Source organism: Rhea pennata, chromosome 2, assembly GCF_028389875.1.
Source record: "Rhea pennata isolate bPtePen1 chromosome 2, bPtePen1.pri, whole genome shotgun sequence".
Lineage (NCBI taxonomy): Eukaryota > Metazoa > Chordata > Aves > Rheiformes > Rheidae > Rhea > Rhea pennata.
In genome coordinates, this window is record NC_084664.1 from 25,415,200 (window position 1) to 25,438,745 (window position 23,546).

General features: G+C 37.3%; 1 protein-coding gene across 7 annotated transcripts in view; it reads left to right on the forward strand.

Moving 5' to 3' along the window:
* Positions 1 to 23,546, forward strand: part of CDK14 (cyclin dependent kinase 14) — a 335,131-nt gene that overhangs the window by 174,188 nt on the left and 137,397 nt on the right. For all 7 annotated transcript variants that reach the window (XM_062569095.1, XM_062569097.1, XM_062569096.1 and 4 more), the window contains one exon: positions 16,598 to 16,718. In XM_062569095.1, the coding sequence (XP_062425079.1) occupies positions 16,598 to 16,718 (121 nt within the window). The remainder of the gene's footprint in view (positions 1 to 16,597; positions 16,719 to 23,546) is intronic.

The following is a 23,546-nucleotide window of genomic DNA, read 5'->3' on the forward strand; positions in this document are numbered from 1 at the left end:
TAAGATCACACAAACCTTTGTTCAGGTGATAGGGTATAGGGAGGAGAGAAGTGAGGGAAAGAGTGAAAGAGGATTGAGTCAGAGATCTTTTGGGAAATCCTGCCCCGTGTAATTTCATGGGTCCACATAGGAAGCCTGTGAGAGTAGTAGGAGGGCTGGTCTGATGTCACTGAGACTGCTCTCTATCATCTCTGAACAACTGTGTAGATTGGGAGAGGTCTACAATGACTGGAGAAAGGTGAATGTTACACCCATTTTCAAGAAGAGCAAGAAGGAAGATCTGGGGTATTGTAAGCTGATCAACCACAGTCCCTAGAAAAATTATGAGCAAGTCCTCTTGGAAGCCATTTTTGTGCCCATGAAGAAAGTGACTGGCAGTATAAATTGTCTCAGAGTAAATCATGTTTGACCTATCTGATTGCTTTCTGTAATGGAATGACTAGATCTATGGATATGGGGAGAATGGTTGATGCTATCTACCTTGACTATAACAAAGCTTTTGGCACAGATTCCTGTAGCTTCCTTGTGTTCCTGTTGGGACATTATGGTCTAGTTCAGTAGAATTCCAGATGTGTGAAAGAGGTCTTGGGCACATGGTTAATGGTTTGTATTCTTCCTGGAGACTGGTTACAAGTGGAGTTCCTCAGGGGTACTCAGATCTGTCCAGTTTAACAGTATCAATGACTTGGAGGAGGAAATGGATTACACTTTCATCAAGTTTGCAGGTGACACGAAATTGGAAAGGTTCAATTGATGCACTTGAAGATGGGGCTGTCATTCAGAGAGGCTTAAACAGATTTGGAAGAATGGGCCGACAGGAACCTAAGGACACTCAGCAAAGACATGTAAAGATTCCTATACTTGGGCTGGACTAACTCCACGCAACAGTACAGGCTGGGGACTAACTGGCTGGGTAGCAGTGCTGCTGAAAAGCAGCAGGTTAACATGATCTCAGGCTAACAGAAGTTAGCAGTACATGATGGCAGCAATGAAGGTCAGAAGCCTACTGGGCTGTATCAACAGAATGGTAGCCTAGATCGAGGGAAGGGAAGTGGTCTTTACTCCTCCCTTTTAAATACCTTTACTGGGCACTTGTTAGACTGTGTGTGTAAGACTGTTCCCAGTTTTGCTTGCTCTTCCTCCCCAAGTACAAGAAAAATGTTACTAGGCTTGAGTGAATCCACTAAGGAGGACCACCAGGATGGCTGGATATAGGAGCACATGACTTGAGAGGAGAAGCTGAGGGAACTGGGCTTTTTTAGCTTGGGGAAGAGAAGTCTTCATGGTCTTAATAGCAGTCTCATGTTAGCTAAGAGAAGGTTACCAAGAAGATGGAGACAAACAGCAGGAAGGTGCTCTTTGTTGAGGTGCATAGTGGGAGTGACAATGGTTATAAATTGAACCAGAAGATACTGCAACTGGGTATAAGGCGGGAAATGTTTCCCAAGAGGATAGCTCAGCATTAGGAACAACCCAGAGAGGATGTGGAATCTCCGTTTCCCTCGCCGACTGGACCGCCTGATCTGAATTCAATACTGATCCTGATTTCAGCAGGTAGTTGGACTAGGTGAACTCCTGAGTCTTTTCCATTTGGAATGGCTCTGTGATTCAATGTATTTAGTTCTTACATTAGTAAAAACAGTAACTTTTTTATGATTGGGTATTGGCATTCCGGTTTAGGTTTGTGTATGCTGATATAAATCAAGGATTAGCTAACCAGCTGTGTTTGCATTCAGATTATCATATTTAATAAACTCCAGCTCAGAGACCCTAAATAGCTTATTGCTAGAAGGTGAGTGAGTATATCCCAGGAAGAATTAGTTTTTCTGTGTCTGGTTTCTTACTCTCTGTCCTAAAGCATCAATGAATAGCCCACTATTCTGACTCCAAAGTATGATGTGGATTCCTTATCTGATCATAGTATGGTTATTCTTACATATCCTTTAGTTAGAATAACACTGTGCTTTCTGGGTCCAAAAACTTGTATTTGTCATCAGAAGTTTTTTTATAAAGCAATTACAGAACTTTTGAGGATAGGCTTTTTGCCATCATCTGTCAATGTCTTGAAACAGAAATAAAAATTTAGCTAGCATATGAGGGAGTGATAGCACTTCTGTGGCTGTGAGAAACTGGCCAAATTACTCATAGGGCTCTTGTCCTGTTTTATTGTGCATTGATCAGCCTGCTGCTGAGAATCTTACTTCAGAGAGCTGCCTGTTGATGCAACTTCTCTGCAGCCGCCTTTCCCGCTTGTCTTATCTGCTAGGCCTGCAGTATAGCTTGTAAACAGTACAAGCTGTGTGGATGTAAAGTTCGAAGATCTGTTTGGTCTGTATTTTGAATTGTGTACTTATATGAGTACAAAGACCTGCTGTGCAGTCACATCTTTTGATTGGCATATCATTCTTTTCTAGCATGTACACAGACTTTCTCAATAAGCCATGGCTCTGAGACACAGTATATGACCATGATTGTCCAGGCACCTCAGGGGCAGAAATGCAAAACACAGTTTCAAAGTATGAGATGGCGTTCGACTATAATTTGCAAGGATAGGAAAACTTGCTGATTGGTGTTGTGAGTTTTTAATACTATTTTTATTTTTTAATTTAAATAGAAATCTTTTGTTCCCCACACTGATGATTGTTAGTTTCAGTCTTTTAAGCAGTCTTCAAACTGTATTTGTGCTATTGAGAATTCTAGTGTTGCAAAATAAGTGAGAAATAGCATTAGGAACTTAATGTTTTAGTGTTTGTCCCTGCAGTTAGAAGAATTGCTCTTTCTTTCTCACCTACAAGAGTGGGATTTGGAGAGAAAAACAGCATGAAAATTTTTATGGAAATTCCTTTACATTACTCCCAAATGAGACTTAACCTGAAGCTTTTAATTTCGTTTTTTTATTATCTTTTGGGATCTCCTTAGAAGTGTAAGGAGCTGCAGGAGGTTTGCATCATGGCAGAAGTCCTGACTTAAGCTTTCATGTTAATATTAAACTCCGTGATGTAATAAAAGAAAGTATCAAATAAGTATGATTGAACCTTGCATCTTTTTAGATACATAGGCTGATTAATAATGGATAACAGAAGCAAAGAGATTTGAGGTTTGTAATAAAGAGAATTATACTCAGTGGAGTTGCAATTTGAAACTGCTACTGAGTATTTAAGAGGATGTTTCCATGAATTTTCATACAGATTTTACTGTGGGGAGCATGTTGGAAATATGTCATGAGGGACTAAGCTATCACTGTATAGTTTACTGTGAAAATGATCAAAGTTTTGTTGTTAACGTGAAAAAATTAGTTCTCTTTTCACAGTAAGAATCCCATAAGGAATTTCTTTATAATGTACCATATATGATCCATATAAAAGACTGAATAACATGAAAGATTAGTTGTGTGGATAACTGCTATGTTTTTCTGTGTAAATGGTCCACAGAGTATCAAAGGCTGAATAACATGAAAGATTGGTTGTGTGGATAACTGCCATGTTTTTCTGCGTAAATGGTCCACAGAGTACCAGTTCTTGAAGATACTGGTATAAGGAGTCATCATGGTGCCTACAAAGCTGGCATGTTCTATTATCAGCAGTGCTTACCAAAATTGTTTGCAAAATTCCTCAAATGGCATGTCTCTGCTTATAGTCTGGCTACCTATAATCTTCCTTAAAGCTGATCTGAGGAGCAGTAGACTGAGTTGCTGCAGCAGTATGGTTTTCAGGGTGAGCTGTAAGAGCTGCCTGGAAACCTGGGTCAGTTTTAAGGCAGCTAACCGACAGTGAGCTCCAAGGTGCTTCATGAATAGGCTGTATCAGGACGGGGGAAATCATAAGCTGTTTGGATTTTTGTTATTAAAAGCTACTGATGGTGAACATAATGGGGGAATATTCCCCCTAGTGCAGGTCCACAGACTCCTCTAACACCCAGTCTGAACTGAGCAGAGAGTGAAAAAGAAATTTCCCAAATTCCAGGCAAAGGTTACTGCTTCCCCAGGTATAGCTCAGTGTCCTCTAATAACAGCCTTTGAAGTCTCAAGGATTCATTGCTGTACCCTCAAGGCCTGTCAATAATAGGAGTCCTTGAGGTCTTGATACTTATTTACTATGAAGAAATGAAGATGACTTCAGTGGCAGTGTTATAAGTAAGGTGAAAAGAGGAAGTAGGAACTTGGAAAGTGAAACTCCAAATGCTGAAAATTGAGTTAGCTTGTATGCTTTAATAAAATAAATTTATTTATGTAGTTAACTGTACATACAGCATTTTTTGTTGAGAGCAAAGTTTAGAATGCTGTTCACTGTGACATCTGGGTTAGAGGCCTGGAGCAGCAGGGCAGATTGTGTGTATGTGTCCTGGTGTAACCTTGAATGCACACTACCAAGGAAGGGAAAAATACCCCTGTGGTCTCCATTGCTTTCTAGAGCCAGATCAGGCCAAAGCTCAGGAGCTAAGCTTGTAGCTAGGTAGGGGACCTTCAAATCCATTGTCTTGGAGGAAGGGTTAAAGTTGCGGGCTGTGAAAGCTGTGGGTGCTGTGGACTCAGAAAGCCTTAATAGGTTGCTATACTAGATATTTGCTTTCCCAGAGTGACAGCCTTTCTCTTCCTTCCTCAGATCTTCTTTAAAATGGTTTGACAGCTGTCAGGGGGTAGCCACAGTCACCTCCTTCCCCTCCCCTCCAAGAAGCAGGGGCTTCATATGCTGTTCCTGTGACCTTCTCTCATCTTTCCCAGAAGAGATATGTGGTGGAGAGGGAGAGGAGGTGTGTAGGTGGCAGGAAATGTCAAGTGACAGCAGTGCAAAGGGTAGATTTGATTTCTGGCATTTGATTTGATGAAGCCTTTTATACATTGTTTTAGACGTGAAGATGTAAAATATCTGTGGTCTAGTGCCATTGCAGATGCTTTTTACATCTCATGTCTGTTTGGATTGTCATTCCCATCGCAGACCTCAATCTAATTTGCTTCATAGAGCTGATGGTTTTATTGAGATATTAGACAAATGTAAATGAAAAACTGGCATTGTGAGAGTTGGTGCAGGAAGAATATGTTACGGGCAGAAATAGAGTTGTAGCCTTTGGGAAAAGAAAGATTTGACAGAGATTTAGTATCTAGAGACAGCTCTTTGCAAAAACTGAGATTCTGTTTTGTTCAGCTAAGATTTTAACATCTCTCTACTAATAGGAAATAGAATGTAGAGCTATATACTAGATTTTTTGTCCATGTTAGTCTTCAGTGATTTCTTTTTAACAGATGAAATTAAAGTTCCTGAAAAATACTGATCTTTTCAGCTATTAGTAAAATAGATTTTGTAACTTATGTGTTTCTCACTGAGAAATGCTCAGAGTTTATATGACTATGGGATTATTGGTTGATGGGGAAAATAAAACTTTCTGCTGAGCAAGCACGTAGAAAGCTTTCTTTGCCAATAAGGAGCTGGAGATTGGTGTGATTGAATAGATCCCCTGTTAAAAGTAACTCAGAATACTTTGGATTCAATCTGGCTTCCCATTGTTATGAGGTAGTTATATTGAGCTTTCAAATAGGAGGAAAGCACCTTAATTATCCATTAAGGGCAATAAAGGAAGTTGGTTATGACACTCTTAAAACAACTATGATGAAAAATCTGTTTGTGTTGTGCACTTGGAAGGAAGCAGGAAGTTAGATGTCATCTACCATGCAGGTAGCTCAGTGTTAATACCACAATCATGATTTTTTATTGTCTTGCATTCCTAAGGGTGAAAATGCACACATACCTGGGTGTGAGGATTGTACAAAAACATGGAGAAGTACAATTTCCCACTTTTTACAAGACAGGCATATCCAGCCAAATGAATTTGTAGATTTATTTAAAATGTGAGAAATAGTGACAAGTGGAATTTTTTTTTACTGCAAAAAGCCATATTTAGTCATGATTTTACATGAGTTCTCTTATAAGAACAGCATTTCCTGTTTCTGCACATCTTGTTTCTCTTATAGCTTTAGTCTGCAGCCTTTTAGCTATAGTGGCTACAAAACCCTGTATTTAAAACACTACATTTTCTTCAAAACTTTCTTGGGTTGCTTCAGATACAACGGTTTTTGGGGCTGGTGAGGAAATGATGTAGTCACTCTAGTGGTGGCATTTTAAGAGTGAGGAAAGAGATGCAGAGTGTGACTTTGTGGACTAAAAAGTCTCTGCAATGGCACTTCCCCCTCCCTCCCCCCTTCCTTCTTCTATTTAGAAATTAACTGAGAAACACTTCTGTTCTGGGTTGCCAATCTCCCTTCTGTTTTCTAAAATTTGATCTGTAGCATGATACAGTCAGATGTGTGTAAGCAGGTGCATCCACACTACCTTCAGTATGAATGGTGTTTCCTCTGCCTGATGCCTTAGTGCTATCATTTGCCTCCAACTTGAAAAATGGCAAATTACTTTTATCAGTGTAGCCATACTGATATGCCTGCTATGGCCGTGGTAAAACTTTTGAATGTAAGTGTCCTGGTTGATCCTGTAGTACTCTCCCTCTTTGCCTTTTTGGTCTAATTATGATTTTATTACAGAGATCATGTTGTGCTAGGTAGTGAGAAAATTATGCCAAATTTTAAAATCATTTTAATTTCATTAATGTGTTAAAAGTTATGCAGATTTATTTTACACAGAAAATAATCAACTATGTGGATGCTAAAGGCTGTCTGGAAAAAGATGTGGCTTAAAGAAGAAAGAATTTGTCGTCAAACAGAACAAAAGCATCAATATACAAAGAAAAACATTAACGTGAAAAGAGACTGGCAGATTATTAAGAGAAATCTGTTCTGTTTCACATGGTATTCTATAATTGAGATTACATTTTAAAGAAATGATAGCTCTATAATTTATAACAGTTTGTTTTGCCTCAGACAATTTAAAACCTTACCTTACTGCAAGAGATTCACTTTTTACCTAGGTAATTTTAAAAACATATGCAGTCTTTTTCATTCCTTCTTAAGGATACAATCCTGGATGTGGTAATGTTTTTATACATTCACAACCGCTATTGATGTAAATGAAAATCATGCTTGCAGGTTTACTTGCATTAAGATGAGAATTTCCCCAGCTGCAATTGGCCTGCACAATACCCAAAAGACACCAGGCAGCACTTATTTTAGTAATACTTAATGCTTATCCCATGATTTACATTTCCAAGGAGCTGTACAGATATTAACTCCTCATTGCCACTGTAATGTATGTTATAAGTAAGCAAACTATAAGACTGAGAGACCAAGTGAAATGTTGAAAAACACAGAATTACCATTATTAAAAGTGGGAGAATCAGCTGTTTTTTATTGATGTCTGACACAACATAGCAACATTGACAACTCCTTTGCATGGAGGAGTAAATACTGTTACAACACTTTTGCATAATGTATTAGGGAAAATGTCTGCTTAGAGCTTCAGCTTGTAAACGCTGGCCAAAGTCTCCTGCAGGGTCAGTACAACAACTTTAGCTTTTCCCACTTTTGGCTTTTGTGGCTTACAATATGACCAGCACTAGAGTAGTTTATTTTCTATGGATGTTGGAAATAAGAGAGGAGACATTCAGAGGTCTTCTCTTTTAGCCCCAGCCGTGAAGAGTCTTCTTTATTTCAGCTTGGTAAGGTGAGCTTTCTGAAGTCACTCAAATTTAAATTTTTACAGTTTTATCCACTCTTGTGGCTTTATTTGCTTTTAAGAATATTTCATCACAGTGATCTTTAAGTTAGATGTTTGCCGAGGTGGATTGATTTGGTTGTAAAAACAGATAATGGAGTTTGAGGAGCTAGGAAGGAAAAGCTTTTTACCATCTCAGTACTGTCATCACTGATGCTATTAAGTTCTGGGCTCTTCAAACAAGGTGGAAATTTGATGCAGCTTTGAACTGTCTGCAGACCTTAGGGGAAAAAATATTTAAAACAGTGGTTCACTGAAGTACACATTATAAGCATAAATATTTAATGTTAGATTCCTGAAACTTTGGTGATTCTTTGCTAGTTCTTTATGATAGTGTGCAAGCTTACTGCCAGCTTTGCTACGTAGGGCGCAACATGCAAGGCTAACTGGATTGTTAGAATCAAATGTGCTCACCTGTATACTTGCAGTGTGTTTACACATGCAAACTTGAAGCAGGAAATGGTTTAAATAAAACATGGAATGTCCCAGAGGTGCCCATGATAAGGCCCTCTCTTCATCCATGTTCAAAATAGTATTAGGGATTTTTTGGTTGCACCCTAAAAGTAGTTTCTCTCTAGCACTGACTGGAGAAGTATGTCAATAACCATTAAGTCAAATGAAAGAGTAGATAGAAGAATGCAAACAGATCTTAATTTGGTTTATTCAGTTGTGACATAGGGATGAGCAATTCCACTGACTTCAGTAGGGTTGCATCTGTATGTAGGGAACTACATTTGGTTTTGGATGTTCAACTCTGCCATCCTGGCACTGGCATTTCAATATCATTTTCTAGAAAGGTGCCACATGCGGAACATTTGCATTTTAACTGCGTATTTCCAGAATTATGCTGTATAATACACAGTTTTAATGTTCTTCTAGTACCTTTTTCTTTGTTTTTAAGCAAATTGTCTGTTTTAACTTCTTTTTGTTCAACAGAGTTGTGTTATAAACTGATTAGGTGGCCCTGCAGGAGTACAGGTGCCTGATTATTGATGTAAACTTAAATAATCACTTAGACCTAATGTGGCTCCCTTAAAACTTTTCTTGTAAGATTTGTGATTCAGCTAATTCAGGATGACGTATGTATTAAATGAGTTTTGAAGAGTGATTTAGTTGAACAGGTGGATCTGACACTCCAGAGATTTCTGTCATAATAAGCCTCTTTATGATGTTGCTCTACAAAGGCCGTAAGGCTTTTGCCAAAAGCTCTGAAATAACAGAGAAAAACTGTGAATTTTGTTTTGCACTGATGCACTCTTTTCGGACCATTTTCTCAGAGTTTAGATATTACAGTCAGATCTGGTTTTAGATGCTGTTTCCTTTATCCAATATTTGAATGTAAGTACTAATGCTGTAGCATATGCAAAATGTCCTGGAATTCTTTGGTGGAACACCCAAGACATTGTTTTAGCTACTGAGAAAATATGTAAGTTGCAGAGTAGAACATACTGCAGCAGTAGCAAACTTAGCTGAGTATTTGTTATAAACAAACAGTCTGGCTTGGGGCCTGGAAGCAGCCTCGGTAAAACTTGACAGTAGCTCGAGATCTGTTTGTTACAGTCAGGGCAGCTGTGGTTCAAAAGACGAGGCTGTGTAATGGAACAGCTGCAGCTGGGTCCTGCAGCGTGGACATGTGTGGTGGGTGGTTGGCAGTTCCAGAATTCTATCACTTACATATCATTCAGACCTTAAACTGTAAGAATTTGTGGTTTCCATAGCCATGTAGTGCTCGTTTTTCAAATTCACAAACTTCACTTCTGCACGGTAATGTCAATGGGCATTGTCAGTGTTGTTTGATTTATAAATAAAACAGTTAATAGATCTACTTTTTGGAAGTACTATTTCTTTGAAGATGTTAATGTTGTTCAACTATTTGCTTCTTCATGTAGCCCTGCTCTTGTAAAATTAGCTATCTTTAGCCTAGATCCTGGGACCTTGTCTTTTTTTTAATAAAATCACAGACATTTGGTTAGGCTTTTAGGTGACCGTCATTTGAAGCATTTTCTTCATCAAAATTCTATGGATATTTTACCTCTAAATTCAAAACGATGGATTAGAAAATTAGTGGTATTGCACTGGAATAAAAAGCTCCATATGGTAATTACCTAATAGCATGAGAGTATCTTTGTCTTTGATCAGCATTGCAAAACTCAACAGATTAATTGCACTGAGCTGTGGCTCTCATTAATAGATGGAATGAGCGCTATGTGCTCAGTGTGTTATCACCTTATCACTATCAATGTTGTATGTTCATTTAAGATACAAAATAACCTGACTGTAAACATCTGGGATTGGATTTTTGCATATAAAACTCTTTGTGAAATACTTAGCTTTTTTGTTTCTTTTTAGGTTGGGTGACTGTGAATCACTATGACACCAAATATGCTTGTTTAACAGTTCTTCAACTGTCAAATTTAATTAAAAGTTTCAGTAGAAGGATTTAAATGGTGTATATATAATGGTCTTGAATTCGGTGTGCATTCAGTCCTCTTAGCACCACTTGAACAAAGAGGAAGGCAGTTTGTCTAGAGGGTGATTTGCTGCAAAGGAAAAGTCTTGTGCAGGACAGAGCAAGTATATCTCTTTCTTTGCCAGTATGTTCTGTTTAGCCTGTTGCAAATAATGTGCCAAGTGTCTATTGCACTTTTATCACGTGGTGAAAGTTATGAAGTGAGAAAAGTTGGTTCATTTTTACTTGGAGCCAGGATAGGGCAATCTTGCAGTCCTGCTTTTTGTTGTACAGATAAAGATCCCAGTCAACTCAACTTGTTGTGCAGTATTGTACTTTCTCATTCATAACTACTTCTCAGTTTTCTATCTTTTGTTAGGGGATATTGAAAAATTCCCAGATGCATTTTCACCCCTCATTTTCAGTAAAGAATTATTTTCTGTCTCTTTGTCCTTTTCTAGAATTTCCTCCTTGTTTTTTGCATATTCCCAGTTTAAAACCATCTGTTCAGTCGCTGTTAAGCCTTTGCTTCAACCTTAATAACTTCATTGTAGAATGAGTAATTCTGACTTAGTCTTATTAGCAAAAAGGCATTCATGCTGGGATGTTGTTAGGAGTAGAGGTCATCATTTTCATACAGAATTTTTGCATGACAACAAAATGAGCATCATTAAATAAGAATCCAGAAAATGGAAAGCAAGATTTAAATCAGCCAACTGTTAAAATATTGTAGGCACGTATACCATGTTCATAATGAATCCAAGCCTTTCAGTTAAGACAGATGTTATCTTTGATGCGGAATTGCTTGCTAGCCTTGAGTACCGTGAACTTGCACGTCTGTGTGTGTGTTTATACTCTTGGTGCAGATTCTTTCTTTCTACCCGTGCTGTTACTTTTCTGCTTCTAGACTAGGAGAGGCAGTCTGAACATCATACTCACACCGACACAGAAGGTCATGGGAATAGATACATTCTCACTGCATGGAAAAGGAAACATTTACTTCTTTTGCATTTCAATGCCTCTTACTTTTTGATTGGAACAGAATTTTTAGTTAACTAATGGAAAATTAATGAATCTGGTGGTTGTGGTACATGTTCAACATCAATAGGCCTTTCCAAAATGCGTCAGAAAGTTTTTATAAGGATTTTCAAGCAGAGAAACAAACAGCTTTCAGTCAAAGTAATCAAAGGGATCTTCAGTCTTCAATATGCAGCTAACTCTCTTTCTTATCCTGCTTTTACACTGCTTATGATCTTTTGGTTAGCTTAGGAAAAAAAACAGAGATACTGGAGCTGTTGAAAAAAATAGTTTTCATGAGGACTAGATTTTACTTTGTTTTAGCAGAAAAACATATTTCTGCATCTCCCCTTTGTATAACTTGTGTTTGTCAAATTGACAATTGTGTCCCATTCAAAGGCCAAAATAATTATCTCCGTTACTGTAAGTGATTGTCTGAAGCTATGCAGGAGATAAGGTTTGTAGGGAGAAATAATCTTGATTGGACCAATCAACATGGTTGGAAGGTTTGAGGATTGATTCATACTCTCTTTTTTGGAAGACCAGTAATTGTTCAAGTGCATTTTGGGAATATTAACTGTGAAAACTAATTAGGCTCTCCCTAAGAGTAGGTAATTTGTGTGAATGAATGTGTGAATGAACCGTAATCCACCATAATCCAGTGGCTGTATTAGAACTCAGACATCAGATATTATAGGTAATTTATTTTATTTGAAGGAAGTTTAACTTAAGATACCCTGATAAAACAGTTAGAAAGACATGTTGGGGGGATGTAAAGGTAGAAGTACACTTTTGATCGCCAAGGTTTGACTTCTGGGTTAGAGAGCTGACTGCTTTATTGAAATAGTGTCAGTATTTCTTCCTCTTACTTCTATTCTGTTTTGATGTCATTCAGATATTCACTGAATAAATACACTTTGTTAGAAAGTAAGTAGCTGAGTAAATCGATTAACTGAAGTTGACAGTTCATGATCTACAATAGAATACATTAATAATATTTTAATATAGTCACTGAATAATAGTTACAGTTTTGTAAGGCATTTACCCCAAACCCAAGGTAGTTGTTAAAATGAAAAAAACAAAACTTCATTTGTTTGTTTGCAGTATGCCCTGCTATAGCCCTTCTTGTTATATGTAAATGAAAATAGTAAAAACAAATCAACACATTTAAGGTATAATGGAAAGTAAAACAATGCACATTGTTTACGGCATTGGCAAGCCCTGATTTTTGCAATTGTGACTGCTTTCCTCATTTGCACGGTCTTGTTCCCCGTGAACAAAGGCTTCCTGATTGTCACATGAACTTGACTAGAAAGCTGTGCTGCAGCTGAAGAGATATCAAATATTAATATTTGTGCTCATATAGCCAAAAGTGTGCTCCCTGAATAGATCTGGAGCCTGGCTGTAGCTATGGTCTCATAAAAACTAAATACAATTTAAAAATACAGTAATAAATCAATGCCAATAACTGATGCAAGGCAAAATCATATATGCAACTTCTGAATCTGAGATGAAAGAGAAAGCCAGACAAAGCAGAAAATATTGTATTTACCAAGAAAGATAATACCTCCTTATATATATATATTTTTTTAATATGAAGCATGAGGCAGCAGGAGTTTTTATGGGTTAAAATATATATTCATACATAGATATAGATCAGTAGGCCTATATTTTAAATTAAAAGGCATTGCAGGATATCCTCATTATTTAATATATGAGTTTAAAGAAAGTTTTTCTTTGTTTCACAACACACGTAGATTATATTGTGTAGGGCTCTTAGCATGTAACCTTCAGAACAGGTTCTTTTTTCAATTTGGAAAAACACTGGCTGTACAAACTGCTTGTAGGACATTACACAGTATCTGTGCTTGCCATAATTACACAGGAGTCCCACAGTGGGTCTGACTTGACCTGACTTAATAACTGTGCCTTATGCCTTCCTTCCTTATTTAAAAGTAAGGCTGTAGCAGCAGAACAGCTGTTGACCTTTTATTTTTTGGAAGGCATCAGAACGGAAAGAGAGTTCACTGACTTGTTGGGAAGTCATTAGTGCATCTTTGCCAGCAGAAAGTATGTAAGCAGCAATTTGCAAATATTGTGTACTCACCTGGCGATCTCTCCACTTACCTTTTGGCTTTTATTTGCACTAGCCATTAAGATGTGAAGTTTTGATGATCGCCCATAAGTGCTGTCTTTCTGAAAAGACATTGTCTCTCTTCCTGTAGTGTAACCATGGAGACAGACAAGGAACCCTTAAAGAAATCGAACATGCTGTGCTAATTAATCCTACCCTTCATTTTTCTTTCATTTGAAGGATATGGTTAAATAAATTTTGCATGAGTAAGCATATTTGGATATGCAAAAGGATTGTAAAATAAATAGCTTTTTTCAAAATTATTTTTGCAGAAAGATACCTGAAAAAGAATGGTAACTGTCATCTATTTGCATCTGGAACATCAAAACAAGAAATGCAGTATCTTGTTAGTGTTTCATATATATATATTGGAAGCATTGAGTTTAAACTGTAAATATGTCTGGAAGATGATATTTTGTTCATGCCTTAAGTGTGATGAGAGACACTTGCATTAATTTTGAACAGTCAAATGAAAGCATTCATAATTGCAAATGCCTAATTTATGCACCAAGAGTATTATTCAGAAAAAGCAAACTTTGTTCCCTTTCTGAGAGAAGACAAAGAAGCTCCTCTGAGGCATTAGCCTAATTTAGGTACTTTGAATTCTGCACTGGAGGAGTGACTGCCTAAAACAGAGGGACTTTATTCCTGTGCCAAAATTTAGCCTTTGTGGCTATTTACCTCGGTTGCTCAGTTCTGCTTTCCATTTGTCCATTTAGTCTCCAAACTAGTGTGTGTGCATAACGAGGAAACCAGTTGGCCACAACTTAAACCATATGGCCTGTAACCATAAACCTCTCAAGCCTGGTGCAGCAATGCTGCTTGTTGCTAATGAATGAGTTCAGCTTGCTCTTACAAATTCAGGTTCTGTTTATAATTTTCTCTGTTCCAGAAGTGATTTTCTGATAAGCGTCTGAGGAACTAAATATAGCTGCTAACCTCTGATGAGGTTTTCATGGTGGTTTGGGAGTGAGGAGCAGATTAAAGAAAAAGATTTAGTTGCCAAACACACAGAGATTAGCAGGAAAGGGCCATCTTTTAAAATCTGATCAATCTTCAGTTATCCTGGGAGAAATCAGAGCTGAAAGGGACCTAGCAGCATAGGGGCAGAGGGAGTAGGATGGGGCGGCAGTCCCAGTCAGATGGGAGGTTTGGTTCCATGCTGAATGGTGGCACCACAGGAAGAAAGGTGTTTTGGGTGCTGGCTAGCACTGGCTAGCTAGTATGATGGCAAAGACTGGCAGGCAGGCAGGAATATTGTATGATTTGCAGTTTGATTGCTGGTTTGGTAAATTGAGTCCTTACTGCTTCCTGCATGGGAGATTTCTTGAGTGGATCAGACTTCATATCATGGAGACTTGAGTTCCTTTATCATCCCACAAGCTCTAAAGCTTTTTGCCAGTTTTCCCCAAAAGTATTTGGGGTAGATCACATGGCATTGCTGGCTTCTTAGATGTGCATTTCCCCTGCATGCCCATGCCCTTTATCCTATCAAAGCTAGGTAGGAGGTAAGAGAAGGGATGGTTTGCAATCAGATTCAGTCTTCCTGCGAACAGGAAGCAAGAGTAAAAGGAAGCTGGAAGGGAGGATCAGTCAGGCAAAGGACATTCGCCATCCAGGCTGGTCAAATCCTTTCACCATTTTGATTTAGCTTAAGAATAGTAGGTCCAGATCCACAAATATGGAGACTACTGTTTCAGTTTAGTTCTGTGGGAATATGTGAGTATAAGAGTAAGATCTATTCCTTAGCAGTGTATGTGATGTGGCCTTTCCTCTGGGGCCCTCTGGAGCTGTGCTGCTTTTGCCAACCCAGAGTTCTTGGCATGAGCCAAGATAGTGGTCAAGCTGATGACCAGCTGCACAAACATAAAGGAGATGGGAGTCTGAAAACTGAACAAAGAATGGTTATTCACGTTTGAAATGTTGGGGTTTTTTTTTAGAAATTTTGGCATACAAGTAAAATTATTCCCCTATGCTGTTCTAATTGCTATAATCAGTGGATATTGCAATCTACTGGCAAGGTTTGCCATCGTTATTATGGAGATGTATTCAGTGAGATTAACTATTCTTAAGTAGCTTCTCCAGTTGTATTAAGTATAAAGGTGCAAAGAACTAATCTTCACATTTATGTGAATTCTCGTGTTGTATATTCCTTTCTGAGTGCAGGACCTTACTTTTTGGCTTCTCCGTGACCTTCTGTTTTAGTAATTTTATTGTTTTGTGAAGAGGAAATCAATAATCTTTTTTTCAGAGGACAAGAAAATCTAGCAGTTTATAGTTGTGATTGCTCTTACTTGTGCACGTCCAGTGTTCCCAGTCAGGGGCTGTGGTGCCTTCATAGCCTTATTCAAAGCAATAACTAGGAGCAAATTAGGTGGGGAAAGGTGTTTGTAGGCATATGATGGAAGCAGTCACCATAGCCTGAAATATCTTTTTTCCAGTTCCTGGATGAGAGAGGCTTTCATAGGAGAACTGTTAGGAAAGTATGCTTTTTACTGCTGTTTTTAGCATATAACAATCTCTCCCAAAATCTTGGCAGTTATACATGAGATAGATTATGGTTGTGTTAGTATATGTAACAAATTCTGTAAGGATTTGCATTCCAGTTAGTGTTAATTATTTCAAATGACTGGCAAGCTTAAAAGACAATTTTTGTAAATACTGTATCTTCAGTAGGCCACTGATCTGGAGAGATTTCACTGAAATGATTTTTGCTCTTGAGATTGTTACATTGCCAATGTATATTTGTTGAGAGATGCAAGAATTTTGCACATACCATTTTCTGATGTATTACTGCAATGTTAATATTTATTTGAATGCAAATGTATATATGCCTCGCCTGCTTCCAGATATAACCTTGAATAAATAGGCTTGGATTTGTTGCATAAACTGTGGAAGGTTTCCATAGGCTTCCCTGGAGAATCCCATCTGTGACACTGTTTGTATTGGAGTTTGTTTTTTGACGTAACACTGAAATGAAAGACAACGATGCCAAAGGATGAGTAGTTATGGAAATGAAAGCTTTTGTTTATTTGTCTTGCATTTAGATATACCACAGTGTATCCTTGCATCTCTATTGGTCCTGTTGTTCTCATTATCAAAGGCACACTTTATTATTTCTTCATAATAATCACAGCTCTGTTCAGCCAGGTACTAACTACATGATAGACGCTACTATGTTCTTTCACTAAATAATGTATTCCAGTGCTAGAAGAAACAAAAGCTGGGAATATGCTATCATGTTATGTGGTGTGGGTTCATATATCCTTTTAGGATCTTAAACTGTAAAGCAAAACATTTCTTTGTTTTGTCTTTATTAATTTATTTGTATTTGCCACACAGGTCTTGCAAGAGCTAAATCAGTTCCCAGCCACACATATTCCAATGAAGTGGTTACGCTATGGTACAGGCCTCCAGATGTCCTTCTGGGATCAACAGAATATTCCACCTGCCTTGACATGTGGTAAGAGTAGCATCCTTATATAAGACTGTGTAGGTGCTTTAGCTTTAATTTTGCTTAGACATGTAAAACAAACATGTAACAAGATCAGTGGTACGGGTTAAGTGCTGTGTATGCAGTAATTTGTGTAGTTCACTTAGTATTTCCTTAAAGGAATCCCCTCCTGCCACCCACAGTTTGCTGCTGGTATCTAATGTTGATACACCACTAGCAGATCCGATAATGCTTTGCAAGGGGGTTAGCTGTTATTCCCTGCTTTCTGTAGACTTAATCTGATACATTATGTTGCAGAAGATAGACTTTGTTCCTTAGCAAACAGCTGGTAACCATGAATACTTACTAATTCATGATACAATAACACAATATGATTTTTTGGTAAAAAAAAAAAAAAAAGGTAAAATGAGTGGCCAGGTAGAGCCTTGTATTTGTGACTGAAATACTGAAACTTGCCATGCCTGCTCAGAGCTTCACAACTGTAGCAGGGACAAAACCAGGATTCTCAGGATGTGAAAATGCAGCCTCCATTCTTAATGCACTCTAGTAGTTTGGAGTAAGTCAGTGTGTGACGTGTTGTTGAGCAGGTTTCTTTCAAGTCTGCAGGTATGAAAGAGGGCAGCTTGATGTGTGCCACAGATAGCCGCTTGCTCGCTTTGAATAACATCATTTAGGCTTGTGTTGAACAAAAAGGTGTATGCTTGGCTTTGACTGTTAGAAACTAAGGTGGAATTTCTTTGTTTATCCTGTAGCTTTTGAGGTCACGAGATCTCTGTAATCTGTACAAAATCTGTAGTTAGTAAGAACTGTGTCAGTGGAAGCACTGCATGTTGAATGCAGAAACAGAAGTGTGGAAAAAGAAGTTTTTCTTTATAAAGTTCCATGCTGTGAAAGAAATTAATTTATTTTCAGTGTATATTTGATTAACCTTTTAAATCTACACAGCTCACTTCATTTGAGAAAAAATATATACTGAACAAATTCCAAAGGAATATAATGATTTGTTAGTAGCTTGCTTGAAATATCGTTATGTTTAATACATACAGTCTGTATTTAGAATTAGGATTATGTTAAAATTTAGAGGTAGCTATAAGATAAGGGGAGGAGGAATTTAAGTTTTCAGAAAGGCTGTAATGGTAGGAGAATAATATTTACAATGGTAATCTTGAAGTGTTTCATAGTACTAAAGCAGATGACCTAGCAAGAATACCTTTTTTTTCAGAGGAAAGTAACTAAGCATGAGTAGGCTGTGTTTGTTCCTGTAACTCTGAGATCAGAAGAAGTGTCATGAAAAACTGTTTTGCTGGAAGTATCATCTAGTTTTTCCCTGTAGTGCTGTCAGTCTTGACTTCTGGAGGCCACGGTTAGAAGCTGCAGTATTATTTTCTTTGGAGAGTTACACAGTATAAATACTGGAGCAAATAATACTGAAGAGAGAACTTAATATAATTGGGTCTCCAGCTGCCTTAGTTCCTTGACCTGTTAGGGTTGGTGAACGAAAGTCTCAGGATGTGAATGTTGTTACGCTGCAACTGTACCAGAGGCCAAGGCAGTATCTTCTTTATCAGCTGTCTGGCTTTCTTCAAACCTCACGAATCTAAAATCATTTCTCCTGTGCATCTTAGCTTCTCATTTGTGCTAAAACTGCTCTGTTTTCCCAAGGATCTGTTCAACCTAGTGTCTTCACAGACTGCTTGCAATCCTTGCATCCCATCTGCTCCTGACTTTTTGCAGTCATCTTTTTGCCCAGATACACCTCTGATCCTTTCAGCAAGAAGCTTGGCTTGCTCAGGGTGAGGTATGGCAGCTGCAGAAGAAGATGGAAATAGCTGGTAGACATAAATAGTCCTTTTTGCTCATCTTGAGATAATTCAGTCAGCATATGTTCAGCTTTCAAGAATCCCACATCCATGTGTATGTGTACATATATGTCTGAATTAGTGAAAATATATAAAAAGAATTGAAAGAAAATGTGGAAACTTCTAAAGAAATTTTGATATCTTTAATAAAGCAAATTGCTTTAAAAGTCCTATAAAATGCTTTTTTGTCAAAAACAGAAATCAGAATCTTTTTGTTAATATTTACCAATTTAAAAGCTCATTGCTTTTTGAAAGTAACATTTGTGTTTTAAAAATGGGCAAGGGATTTTAAAATTTTCATTCTTACTGAAACTTTTTCACAAAGAATCATTTACTCAAAAGTTTAGTACTTCATAAAATAAAATTTTTTAATAATTCTTCCAATTGATAATGTTAGTAAAAGAGCTATAAAAAGCCCAGTCAAGCTATGTATAGTCATTGTAATAGAGATCAAATTAATCCATGCAGCTAATAGAAGTATTTTAAACAGACTTGGCATTACTTTCATGAAATATGTTTATATTCAGATTAAAGGGAGAGAAGGACAGATCAGTGAAGGACTCAAAATGTCACTTTTAGGACCTTTAAAATGAGGCAAGGATCATTGCTGAAGAGCTTGAACAATAGCCATAAATTATGTCCTCTCATGCTGAACATTTAATATAGGTCCAGGAAAGATCCAGATGCCCAGGGGTAGAGGCAGGAAGCTTTATTTCAAATGAAATCTGAAGTCATACTACTGCTGTACTAGGCGAGTAGCACTGATAAAATTTCTAGTGCCTTATGCAAATTGGTGAACTACGAGAAGTGTAGAAAAAAACTTCATAGTTGTTTCTTTCAGGATAGAAATTTATACAGATGCTGAATTATTGCCAAACCAGAAATCAGATTAGAGCAAATTTATATTGTATGTGACAGAAGAGTTCTAGTTTTTTCTCTCTCTTCGCTTTACTGGGTTACCTGATACAGCACTTCCAATTTAAATGCAAGAGATATAACTACATGTTAAGGTCACTTATGCTGATTTGGTAAATCTAATAGTGAGCTCTGCTAGAGTAAAGTCAAGCTTAGGGCTTTATTTGTATGATGGAGGTACCAAAATTACATTACAACCACTTAGTGACTTCCTGGAGTGGGAGGAAGGGAGAGGAAGGGGGAGACAGAGGGAGGGAGGAAAGAGGGAAGAGGCACAAGGAGAAAGCTACCTTCCATCAGATGCCAAGATAATTTAGTAATTTTGTTATCAAAAGTGTGTTTGTAGCATTAGCATCTTTATGCAATTTCTGGTATTATGTCCTTATATCAGATACTGTGTGCTCTCATGTGTCTTTGTTGATAATCTGCATTAAGACAAAACGAGATAGCCACTTCGCTAAATATTTAAATAATGTTGAGGTACAAAGCACAGCTGTTTCTTCCATTTAGGAAGAAAAATGACACGGCCTTTGCTTTAGCCATGATAAATGACATTTCATGGTGGTTCCCAAGGAACGGAAAGTGGGGCTGTTATTGAGTAGAAGACCAGCCACATGAAAAAAGAACCCAAATATTAACCGCTGGACAGGGGCTGGGAAGCAGGTGGCAGAGGCTGCAGGCTATTTTTACACTTCATTTGCTGGTGTAGGGCATTAGGTTAGTAACTAAAAGCTAATGATCCGCATACAGTATTACATTCTCCTGCTTTCTGTTTAAATAGCCACTGGCAATAAAATAATATTAATGAAGACATACATGCATTAATGGTGTCAGGCTGGTGATGGAAATCAATGGCGTGTGCTTTGTGATTTACTGCTGACAGCATGTGATACAGTGGCATTGCATGAGTGTATTATACCTGAGACTGCATCAAAGAACTCTGATAACTTTTGATAAGCTTTTTTTTCCTCTTGATGAAGACTTACTAGCAGCTAAGAAAAGGGCTTTCAATTGCCTCTGGTATAACTTCCCAATCCTTGAATTTTATGGTTCTTTGAAAGTCAATGCAAGGAAAATAAGCTTCAATACATGAAGAGTTTATAATAAATTACTAAAAACCATATATAGGTCATGCAGATATGTAAGGGAAAAATTCCCCAAATTAACCTATTCTGTTGTTCCTTGCAGGAAGAATATAGTATTAGTAAATGAAGTAATTTAAACAGATTATTAAATCCCTTTTGAGTCATGCAATGCATGTGCTGCTACATCTGGGCTTCTTAGATCAGGAAGTCACTAGGGATGTTTTATTTTCAGGTGCAGCTGGCTATAAACTGTATTTGCTAACAGCTGACAATGTTTTGCATGTTGCATTGTTTTATTTTTTAAAAAATACAATGAAAGAATGATCGGATGTAAACTTGTAATCACAATTCAGGTAAACTAAGAAATTAGAGGCCATGATATTTTTTAAATTCACTTATATTAACTAATATCAGCTATGCTTAGTGCTGTAGAATAAATTACTTATAACTAGGCCAGTCACATTATGAAATTACTTACTAATCACAGTTATAGAACTTTGTAGCATCTGGATTGATAGATAAGATCAATTCTCATCTTAATCTAGGGAAAGCTATTTACGTGGAGTTTTTTCGTTCTATGGCTAGAAAAATAAATAGTATTTTTCAGATACCAAACAGCCTCCTCAAATAACCTACTCTGAGGGCAAATTAGAGGGTTCTCTGTAATTCCATGCATGCTTTCATGAATATTTGACCAGTGAAGACCTATGACAGTAATTAAGATATTTATTATATGAAAGTGGATCTTGTCTTAGACACAGGTGCACCAAATTATCTTTTCACACAGGGGACATTACAAAGGCATCTTTATCCTGTATCTGCTGTAAACAGTTTTCAGTGAAAGAAATATGAGAGTGGGAGTCCCAGTACATACTGAAGAAATAGTGCTTCCAGCCCAAGAGAGAAAACATGTAGGGTAAATTGTTTTTTTTTTTTTTTTGCCCTTGGTGTTTTTTATCATAATTTCCAGGACTAAGAAATGCTAATCCTTAAGTGGTGAAGATGTTGTGGCAACTATCAAGGTATTTTTAATCTAACTTCGGGAGAAAACACTAGCAATGAGAGGAGTTTTATTGGATAAATCAGCTTATGATTGGAAAAGTTTCATGGGGTCTGATTCATAGAAATATTGTGAGAGGGGAAGCCACCTTATCTGTAGTTATTGGAAGGGCATTTCAGTTCCTATCTGAAAACTACTTTTATCCATTTGGAATCAGATTTACTCATCACTTTTCCACTATTAATAATATTTTTATGTGTGACAGGAAAGCATTTCAAAAAAGTATCTGGATACATGCCATGGAAAGAAAACAAGGAAGAATGTGTTCAGCTGGAAAATATCATATGAAATAGATCTAATTCTGTTTATAAGTAGGATCATACAGAAGCATGACTTTTTTTGAATAAATAAGGTAAAAATCTCTGTGCCCTTCCAATATGTTGTATATTACTAGTGGATTTTATGGAGGAGACTCCAGTATTGCCTCTTGGTAATGAATACATAAAAACCAAGCAGATTATTTTTCTTCTGATATATTTAATAGTGCAAAGCCAGACATATAGTTTGGGAAACTTGGATGAAAACTGTTCCTCTGAATTTCAGAAATCTTACCAGGAGGATTACTGGAAGCAATTACTTGGTTTTCATAAAAAGCCTTAGCCCTCTGAAGCCAATTACTGCACACTGAAACCAGGCTTCTTGACAGATAAAGCTTCTTAGGTGAAGGCCAGTATACATCTTTACTATGAAGAGAGTGGTGAATGTCATCACCTACCCTGAGCCTGTTAGAAAGCATTGCAAATCTGTTTAGGGCAGAAAGTTCAACAGTTTTTAACAGTTTCTCAAATAACCACCCAGACTTTGTGTAATCTCCATTTAAGTAAAAACTAAAACTCAGTGTGAACACAACTCCTCGTTCTGAATTGCATTTGTCATCTTTTGTATGGATCCCACAAGAGTATTTGCTGAAGGAAACAAGAAATCTTTGTTACGGAGACAGGAATATGAATTCTTAAGCCAAAAAAAAAAAAAAAAAAAATAAAGCCCCAAACAAACATAAAAACCCCAACAACCACTAAACAAGTTAATTTTTAGGGAATAGGCTCTTGCATTACAAAAGCTCTTGCATTACAGAAAATATGCAGTTTCTTGATGCATCCAAGTTTATTATTACAGGCTGGTTTACTATGTCAATTCAGATGTAACAGCAACTCATTTAGCTGTGGTCTTAACTCTTACTCCATATAAGGCTGCATGGTGACAGCCGGAGTCCTAGAAAATTAAGCAGGACAATAGAAGAGCAATGTTAGATAGTATGGCAGCATATGGTCTCATCAATACATCAATAGGGTTAGTCATGCTTTTTGTCATCAGAGGGTGAGCCACACATTTCAACATGAGATGGCTGTCACTTTGAGTCATGCTTATTTTGCAAGGTCATCCCAGACTCTTCCACTGAGAAGATCTCTGAACCAAGTCTCAGAAGTAGCAGCATTTGGCTTATTCAGAATCAGTTTTATATAAAATAATAGGGAAATCTAAATTGAATGTACGGAAATATGCTATGCTAATGTTCTTTTGTCACACAAATAATTTCTCAAATGATGCCAGAAAATGCCCCCATATGCTGAGTGTGCACAAGTAATACATAGAGAATGTACCCTTGAAAATACATGCATGCTAAGCCAAGTTAATTGGTCATATTTTGTATTTTAAGAAGTAATTTCTGCATCAGAGAAACTAGAGATGGGAGTGATCTATGAGATCATCTTATCCACCCTACTGTTAAGGCCAATCTGTTCCCTGAGGAATATTCCTAAGTGTTTCAGTTTGTCTAGTTTTACGTGGCTATAACAGTGGAGTTTCTAGCCCATTGGGAAGCTGTGGCCTGGAACAATTGTTAAGTGTATTTTTCTAACATTCACCATAAAATTTTAATTTCTGATATGCATTCGACTATTTCTAGTTACACTACCTT